Below are 10096 nucleotides of genomic sequence, written 5' to 3'. Positions count from 1 at the left end.
ATATATATATATATATTGAAAAGATGGGGTCCTAGGATTGAACCTTGGGGTACCCCACATGTGACCTTTGACCTCTCTGATGAGAAGTTTCCGATTGAAACAAAGAAATCTCTGTTCTTTATGTAAGATTCAAGATTCAATCATGGAACAATAATGTTACTGTTTCTGAGTCAAATCAGTAATTATGTCAAACTTATTACCATTTTTTCACTGGCTGATGAAGCTCACAGTAATCCATTCAGGAAACAGAAAGGTTTTACTATTATTTCTACAGAAATAAAATTAGTCTTCCTCTGGTGAAAGAACAGTAAACCATCAAATCACTAATAATACAATTTGCCTATATTACCCCGTTCTGAAATGACATAGTGTTGTATTAATTGCTGACAAAATAAGAGCTTTTACACCGAACTGTTTAGTTTGTGCCAGATTATACTTTCACAGAAAGAAGAGACTGGACTCAAACTGAAATCCTGACTGGGTCTGGATTCAGGATGTGGTTTAGTCATATGCTGGCAGGCCAAAGAGTTGCGGATCAAACTCCCTCAAACTTTTAAGGCACAGGGTGGCCCCATGGGTGAGGCTGGGGTCCAGATTGATGTCAGGAACCATCACCACCTGCATCCCTGCTGCGAGGGCTGCCTTCACACCGTTGGGGGCATCTTCAAACACCAAACACTAATTGGAGAAAGAACAACACAGAAACAAAAAAAAAAAGTAAAAAGACTGCAAACACACATTTAGGCTAAAGAATTTCACACATGTAGATTAATTCCATTTCTGTACATGAATTTCAATCCTGTAGATTGCTAGTGTAGATTCTTAGTCATCCAGGACATGGTAAATCCAAAACCAAGGTTAAAAACAAAACAAAAAAACAAACCTTTTTTGATTTAGTCCTGTAGATTCAAAACAGAGACAAAATGACAAAAATGTCAAACGAGCAATATTTTGAGACCCCCTTCAGACTGGATAAAGATTCCATCATGCTCTCTCTGACCTACACAATCTATTCGAACATGGCTAGATCACAGAGAATTTGGATCACCTCTTTTAGTGTGAAGGTAATCGTAATGCCCTTAGATTGATGCTCAGCCTAGAGTAACTCTCAGACTACTTTAGGACGCAGCTTGAAAATCACACTAGGCTAACACGATGCTCCTGCCACAGGTATCACTGTGCTAGATAACACCATGCTAGTATGATGCTACATTACAGATATTACCATGGTAGAAGATTGCACCACACTTGCACGATGGTACCACCACCATTATCACATCTGCACTAGGTTGTTTCCAGGATCTTGTTATGATCATAGTTCTACATTTGGCATAAGGCCAGTGTTGCCAAATATTCAATGACCAAGCCAGTACCAAAGAAAGCCTTCCCATCTGACCTAAATGATTTCATGAAGAGTCTCGTCCTGACCCAGCAGACCACTGGTGAGAAATGCTCTGGACCCTTCATTTTGCCTACCAGCCCCATGGGGAGATAGATGATGCTGTCATCTATCTGATGCAGTGTGCTCACTCACATCTGGATTGTTAGAATCATATTCTTTGATTTTTCTAGTGTCTTCAATGTACAGCCTTTACTGAGTGGGAATCTGCCCATAATGGGTGTCAGTGTCTCCAAGGTTGCTGACTATCTGTCAGACAGTCCTCAGTGTGTGCATTCGGGGAGGACCCTGTCTGGTGTGGTGATCAGTAACTCAGGAGCACCACAGGAGATGGTCTTGTCTCTGTTCCTGTTCACTCTGTACACCTCAGACTTTAAGATGCTGGAGATTTAATACCAGGTTGTGGTGGTGAGTAAGACCATGAATGGTTGTTTGTTCTATTTGTCTCTATGTAGCTCTGTGATGGATTTGCAACCTGCCCATGATGTACCCTGCCTCTCACACAATGAATGCTGGAGATAGGCACCAGTTCCCTGCTACCCAGAATGCAGAAGCAGGTAAAGAAAATGGATGGATGGATAGATCTTTTGTATTCTGTTAATTTTAGTTCTTTGAGTAAAATCAGTATTGGCCCTAAAAACTAGAACTGGTGCATTTCAAGTTCAGTTGACAAAACGTTTGTGATCCAATGGGTGATGAGAGTCAAACAGAAGATACTAATCGGTCTAGGTAAGTTTTCTGTAAACCTCAATGTTGAGGCTTCTTCTCTTTCCATATGTACTAAACATTGCAAAAAAGGCAGCTTGTTGTCATTAGCATCTTCTCTGGTGGACATGTTGTCAACAGAGTTGATGTCTGGCGAAAGCTTCTATTTCCTTAACTTGGATTTGACCCAGATTCATTCACATTTCTGAACCAGTGGATCAGTGTTGTCCCCTTAAAGAAGTTTATTGTTCTCTTTTTCACTTTTTCCATTTAGAGGTCACAACTGATGACACTTAAGACCTTACGGCACAACCATACTTCCATCTGTAAAATCTGCCATGATATTTGAAATAAGTGGTGGAAAGATCCAGCAGGGTACAAATCTAGTCCAGGTTGAAATTGGTCCTGTTGTTTAGATCATTGTCTTGCTGAAGTCATGTTCTGACAGTTTACTCTGCTTCTGATGTGGGTGTATAAGTGAAAAGTGAAGTGACATCAAATGATACAAGGGTTTTCCCTGGAGCCAGCTTCAAATGCTGAACTTTGTTTGCAAAATTCATGGACTTCTCTATGTGATGAGGTGTGTTTTCTACAAGAGGAGCTAAAATACTAGCAAGATGTTTAGCTTTAACATAAGTCCATCCATCTATTCATTATCTGCTGCTTGTTCTGGAGTTGAGTCACAAGGGCAGCGGTTTAAGCAGAGAGGTCCAAATACCTCTTTCCACAACCACCTTTTCCAGCTCTTCTGGGAGATTCCAATGTGTTCCAAGGCCAGCTGGGAGACATAGTCTCTCCAGAATATCCTGGGTCTTCCAAGGGGTCTCTTCCTAGGTAAACATGCCCGAAACAACCCCCTAAGGGAGGGCAGATGCCTGAACTACCTTAACTGGATCCTCTCAATGTGGAGGAGCAGTGGCTCTACTCCAAGTCTCCAGGTCATTCTAGGGTCTCACACTGCAATAAAAAACAACTCCTTTTTGAAGGTGAGATGGGAAGTTGAAGACAGGTGGGGTCACATCATCTCTAAGCTTGTCCTGTTAAAGTCCTCTGGTTTGAAATGTTCACTACAGAGCTGAGACAACTGTAGCAACAAAACCCTCCCTTCTTACTGCAGCTTCCCATTGTCTCCTTAAATCTGTGATACCGGGAAACCTTCAAAATGTGAAGAAAAAAAACAGAAAGCTAATGAGAGAGGAGCACCAGTTCCTCCTGTTAGCATTTTGTTGTTTGCCAAATAACGTTAGCTACGATAACATAATATAATAAATGGTCAAATAACCAAAGTTATTGTTCAGTCTTACTTGTGAAAGTTAATCCCCCGTGATATAAACTCCGGCCATAGCTGCTCGCTCTGTGTTTACTCCTGTTGGCTCTTAGAGAGAGGAGAGATCTGTCCAACATGGCGGCGACAGCGGATGCACTCCGGGACATAATGAGGCGTCTACATATTTATGTTTGTTCAATATCGATCGATCAGGACCGGATAATCCAGTCAGACCCATCAGCCATGGAGACTTATGTATTTGTTTCGAGGATCAAACTGCTGTTAAACGAGTCCTCAATCAGTGGATCAGCGTTGCCATAGTAACCACTACATTACCTGAACTGCCGCACAGAGCCACTTCCAGGTCACTTAAACCAAATAAATATTAAAATCAAATTCTGTCCTGCTGCCCATTTTTTGATTTCGTGTTTTCGATCTTAGCCTAAAAGTGAAATATGAAAAACCAGGCAGTTTTTCATTTCTCGTGTGATAAGAAAAAACAAAAAACAAAATAACCAGTCCATTTATCATTATTTGATTTTTGATTGTCAATTAAAAATGGAAAGAACGAATGATGCACGGATTCTTAAAGAACATTATTCACCAGAAGGGCATCCCTACAAAGTCAATCTTTGGCCTTGAAACTGATGGTGCTGCTGTAATGACAGATGTAATACTTGTTTTTTGTACACAAACAGATTTCAGTAATTTTTGTTCTTGAATTAATAAACAATTGTATTCAATAGGAATACAAAATGGAGTTGCAAAACAGCTGACACAGGAATAGCCATGGCTCATAAGTGTTCACTGTGCTGCACATAGGCTTGCTCTAGCTTGTAATGATGCGTCTGAAGAGGTTTCTTACATGGCTACATTCAGAGACCACTAACCCCCTAACCCCAATTCCGTAAAAACTGGAACGTTGTGTAAATGTAAATAAAGACAGAATGCAATGACTTTGATTTATGACAAATTTCATGAACCCATATCATGAACAGTTCATGAACATCATGAACAGTTGCACCTGTACTTCAGAAACAGTGCAAATCATTCTGCTTCTCTCAAAGCTGCGTCAAAGGTTTTTGGAGTGTGTCATCTAAATGTGAAGGTAAGTAAATCATAGATAGATAGATTATAGGAAGTGGAGACCCACAAGTGTCCAACTGCAAAGGGTCTTCATTCCTCCCTTGAAACCTACAGATTCATTGCTGCCTTCCACCTGCAAGCGGATGTACTCACGTGGCACGCCTGCCAAAACTCTTTCAGAAGGATAGGCAGAAGGCCCGAGCATCCACACGCACAACCTCACACCAAGGTGGCAGCAACCCGCAGGCAGCCCCACCATGATGCCGTCAGAACCCCCCAGCCACCCCCACTGTCTGATGACACCTCCACACTAGACCCACCACCACCCCAGGGAAGCACTCAATGCCAAGGCAGCAAGCCCACACCCTTTACGCCACTAAGTGATGTATTTAATTTTTGGAGACCAAATTAATTCAAACACCTTCTGTTCTTTTTTCTTACAAGCAGACGTTCTCTACATGGAAACAAAATCTGATAACAAATTTATTTTAAAAAAGTTATATTTAAACTCTTTTGTTCTTCCAGCTCTTAAGTATCACTTTTTTGCGATACCAAGAACTGCAAGGAAGATGTGACACCTACATGTTTCCAAGTACACTTTTGTGATGTCATCAAGAAGACAAAGTGAGGGAAAAACTGGAAATATGTACTCTAGGCATAACGATAAATCTTTACTAACTTTTAGACAAAAGCCATACACATGCGGACAGTGCCAAAGAACACGTACATAGTTACAGGTAGATCTCCCATGCAGTTTGTGCACGTTTCTCACTTAGAAACCCATTTGGAACATCCTTTGTCCCGTGTAGTGAATTTTTGAAGGATTTTACATTGTATAAGCTGAATGTTGGCATTTTGGGTCATTCTAAAAGCGTTTATACAAATTTTGGTCGAAATGTTAAAAATTGTACCAGTAGATGAGTCAACATCCCATTTACTGATAGGAATTGAGATACTTAAAGCTACTTCTGAAAGTTTTGTATAAGTTTTTGAGAGTAACTTTGGGATTCTACGTTTTTCTGTTTAATCTTAAATTTGTACTGGATAATAGATTTTATTTGGTGATATTCAAAGATTTTATGTTTTTCAATGTCATATGAATCTTTGTTGTTTATGTTTATGTTATTAATTACATATCTCCATTCTGGATCAAATATGCTATCCTTGCATGTAAACTGTACCCCTCTTTGTTTGGAATTATAGTTAGCTAAGTAAAAGTGAGGAAAGTCCAGTGTATTTAATGGATTCAGTTCAGATTTGGATATGTGGGTTTCCTGGAGTAAGACAATGTCTGTTTTTCCAATTCCATGTACATTCCTTGTGACAAACCATACTGAATTCATATCACTACCCAAGTATGAAGTTCCAGCCACTTTCGCTGCAATTTGCATTTCTGTCTTTTGTCTTTGCTTCTGATGTTTTCACGTTTTCCCTCCAATGCGTGATCTTCCTACAACTGCGTACTGACTGTCCAGAAACAATTAAAATTTACCAGAATGGTATATTAATGGTAATGGTATATTACGGCAATAATTCATAACCGAAATACCCGGGTAAGCGAGTCCGGCAGAGTGATTTCCAAAACTTGATCATCTTAACACATTAATTGCCCACTTGAAAACTAATGAAAATTTTTTAAATTCAAATTCTCAAATTTTTTGCTTTTAAATGACCCACGAAAACCTTGCAGGAATACTGTAATATAACTTTTTTGTAACTCTTTGACTTTGAAGTCTCCTGGGTGAAGGGCTGTGGCTTCTGTGGTTGCGGAGGCAAAAAACTCAGGATTGGGAGTAATTCAGTGAAGCCATAGAGAAGGACTTTCGGTTGGCCTCGTGGAGGTTCTGGCAAACTGTTCAACGACTCAGAAAAGGAAAGTGGGCCCTGTCTCAGGCTGTGCTTGGTCTGAACGGAGAACTGCTGACCCAGACTGGGGATATTGTCGAGCGATGGAAGAAGAACTTTGAGGATCTCCTTAATCTGGCCAACATGTCCACCTTTGAGGAAGCAGAGACTGGACACTTGGGTGTATGTATGTGTGTGTTTTCCTACTCTGACAGAGAGGCTGTTACCTTCTGTGGAGAGGCTGGGGGGTTAAATCTGCTGGCACACACCAGGAAGGAGTCCGGCTGAGGTTTACCATTCTTCACCTCAGGATCGTCGCCCAGAACAATGTGGTCAAACACTGCAAAGAACTCTCTGTGGGAACTGGTTTTCAGTCTGAAGGTCTGACTGGCTGAGCTGGTTGCCACTGCAGAGGGAACACCATGCTTCTTCAGATGGTGAACAAGTTTCTCCACACCTGATGCACAGGATGGAAAAGATAATGTTAATGCGTCACTACAGACAGAATAATATGGACAACTGATTAAACTCAGAATTTACCTTTAGCTGAAAGTGTTTTGTTCAACCTGTTTTTAAAATTAAAGGCTCAGTATTCCGTGAAGGAACGTATATCACCTGCCTCCTTTAATTTCAAAAGTTTTAAACAAAAACCATCTTATAATGAGAAATGATAGCACTGTAGTCATTTTGGTCAAACCTTAAAACTAAGATTATGCTGAATCTCATGTAATAGCATAATTCTTTAAGTATTTGTTGTGGATGACTGTCAGCTACAGTGCCTATGAAAAGTATTCACCCCCTTGGATGATTTATGCTTTTATTGATATTATAGATCAGTCGTGCTCAATATAAATTGGCTGTTTTGACAAAACAAAAACCCTTTTCAATGAAGAAGAGAAGTCAAATTTCTACAGTCAAAAATAAATAAAATAGCTAAGGTAAAATAAGCAACAGCCCTAATTTAACTCAGAGAAAATATTATTGCAAGGTCAATGGGTGGATAAGAAAGGATTTCAAAGGCCCCTGGAGTTTAGTTAAATTCATCAAGAAATGGAAATCTCAACCAAGAGCAGGCCGTCCTCACAAACTGAGTGGCCGTGCAGGAAGGAGAATAATGAGAGGCCATCAAGACACCTGTGAGCACTCTGAAGGAGTTCCAAGATTCAGCAGGAGGGATAGGAGAGACTGTACATACAACACTTCATTTCATCCTCTAGCTTTACAAGCCTTTCAGGGCTGGCTGCTGAGAAGCACTTGACCATGGAGTCTTCCACATGCCATTTGGCAAAGTCTAGTCGAGATGTGAGTTCTCTTCAACAGTAGCTTTCTTTTTGCCACCCGGACAACAGTTGTTGTATGCAGAGTCTTGTCCATCCCACCTGCTGAAGCTTGTAACTCCTCCAGAATGGTCACAGAATGCTCTTTCATTTTTCTTTTTCTTGCATAGTCACTCGGTTTGTCAGGACACCCTGTGTGTGTTTATGTTCGCGTGTCAGCCTGTTAGCAAAATATTACTTGAACCACTGGATGGGTTTTGGTTAAAATTTCAAGAAAAAAATCATCATATGTACTGCGCATCTACAACTTCTTAACCTTTGGAGGCAACCCACTTCACGATGGCTGCCAAAGCTAATCAATACTGTCCAACACGACAATGGCTATAGCTCAGTCAATTTACAGATATTGAGCTGTGGTGTTGTGGTAGCTGAGTCATTCGCCACACATAATCAGACCATTAGGACATCTAACATAGAAGAAATACAATGACAGCTTACACAAGAGCAAGTAATAAAGTATTCTGCATTTGACTCTTTCCTAAAACGTCTAAAATTTGATCCAAACTGTAATTGAAACTGTAAGTGTCCAAACCTAAGGAGTACCTGGCAGGAGTTTGGCCGAGGGAAATATCCGTTCTTGTATTTCCTTGCTCTCAGTGAGGAGTTCCTCCGCGGTCATTGGAAGCTCCAAGGTATCCCGAATGATCTGGGCAGCATCAAGAGCCTTCTTCCCCATAACTAAGGACTTCACATCCCAGGTGTACTGCTTCCCAAATCTCTCACAGATTTCCTGGAAGCACACCGTGTAAAGTCGCTCTGTATCTACAATTAAAGCATACAAAAGTAAAATAAATAAAAATACGCAGCTGTAGATAAAATGTCACTTAAAATCTACATTATGGAGAGATACATTATTTCAGTGACAAATTATTGCAGCTGCAAACTGAAGGAGAGAAAACACATTTTAAATATATACAAGACCATTGTAACATCTTACTTACAGGAGAATATATATATATATATATATATATATATATATATATATATATATGTTTTAGTTTATTTTTAAACTAAAATAACAAAAGGCTACCCAAAAGTAACAAAAAACTGACTAAAATCTAAAAGCAATATAACACTGGCTAAAATGTATATTTGTTTATTTGGGTCACCGTTTAGATGCAGGTTTGGAAAGTTACCGCAAACAACACAAGAAGCAAACGTTGATATTTCTGTTTTGTAGCATTTATTGATAATAAAGATATAAGCCGAAATAATTCATACAAGATATCGTAGAAAAAAAATATCACGACTTTTTAATAACGATTGACGTGAGTATAGTACGGTATAAGAATACTATAAACCGCTGGATGTGCTACGAAGGTTTGTTATGAGAGCTCTACGTTCAGAAAATGTGGGTTAGTGTAGTCAAAATGTGACATTTAAAACTCAATTAAAACAAACAAAACAGTAAAATTTAATTTTTGTAATTATATACCTAACAATAGTCCATCCATGTCAAAAATTACATGGCTCACAGGGACGAAGCTGTCGCTCGAAACAGACATGTTTCACTCAGAAATCCTTCCAGCATAAGGGACAAATAAAAACTAACACGGGAATTTGACTTAAAACACAAAGGACGTATAATAACGTTAATGCTGCAATATCGTAAATACATGTCGTTAAATAGCGTATCTAAAACTAATAATACAGAAAACGTATACACAAGTGAAAGGGTTCGGTTAAAAACTAGCTAAAGCCAACTCTGGAATTATTTTATTTGGCCAAGCGCAAAGATTGCTGGGAAATTGCTGTACTATTTATTTTAGATAAGAAAAGCAGAACAGAAAGAACAAACATTTTGTACATTTACAAACAAAACGGCATAATCCTTGAATAACAAAGATCAAGCGCAAAAGGAATTTAGTAATGAAAAGGAAAAAAACCCTGAAATGGCTAGGGTTTAGCTTATAAATCAAATTCCAGCAAGGCCGAGCTCAATTTGTGGCACTGGCATGTAGTAGTGACACTTCCGGTGGCAGGCCACTGGGTGTCACTGTTTTGCTGGCAGCTGCCAGTTGGGTGTCAGTAGGATGTCACTGTTTTGCTGGCAGCTGCCAGTTGGGTGTCAGTAGGATGTCACTGTTTTACACGATGTCAGTGCCGGTTTTCGGCAAATTCATCACTTATACTGCCTCTTAGGAAATTATTGATTTAAAATTGTGACTGCAGAGCTTATTAAACCCTACAAAACATGTAATCAAGGGACATTTACTTGAACTGCCACTGCTGCCACTGAAGTTATGTTCCACAGGATGGTGTCACGTATGTGCTACATGATGCCAGATGTTGCCATGGAAGTGATAGACCAGCAACCACAGGAGTTTCATGTTTTTTGGAAACCCAATGCCAATTTGTGAAGAAATGTTTTGTCATACATATAATTGAAGTGCTTGTTAGTCAACAAATACTTTAAAATGAAGACCTTTTTATTGGTTGTTATTTAATAAAATATGT

General features: G+C 39.5%; 1 protein-coding gene across 1 annotated transcript; it reads right to left on the bottom strand.

The window, feature by feature from the left end:
* Positions 1-6: 6 nt before the first annotated feature.
* LOC108250905 (pseudouridine 5'-phosphatase) lies at positions 7-9304 on the bottom strand. Its single transcript, XM_017440999.3, has 4 exons — positions 9075-9304; positions 8183-8401; positions 6530-6759; positions 7-678 (listed from the first exon to the last, which is right to left on the bottom strand). Exons 1-4 carry the CDS (start codon positions 9142-9144, stop codon positions 502-504), a joined length of 696 nt encoding a protein of 231 aa, XP_017296488.1. The 5' UTR covers positions 9145-9304; the 3' UTR covers positions 7-501.
* Between the last annotated feature and the right edge of the window lie 792 nt (positions 9305-10096).

Source organism: Kryptolebias marmoratus, linkage group LG20, assembly GCF_001649575.2.
Source record: "Kryptolebias marmoratus isolate JLee-2015 linkage group LG20, ASM164957v2, whole genome shotgun sequence".
NCBI classification, from domain to species: Eukaryota; Metazoa; Chordata; class Actinopteri; order Cyprinodontiformes; family Rivulidae; genus Kryptolebias; species Kryptolebias marmoratus.
The sequence above is the reverse complement of the archived record's forward strand: the minus strand, read 5'-3'. Positions and strand labels throughout refer to the sequence as shown.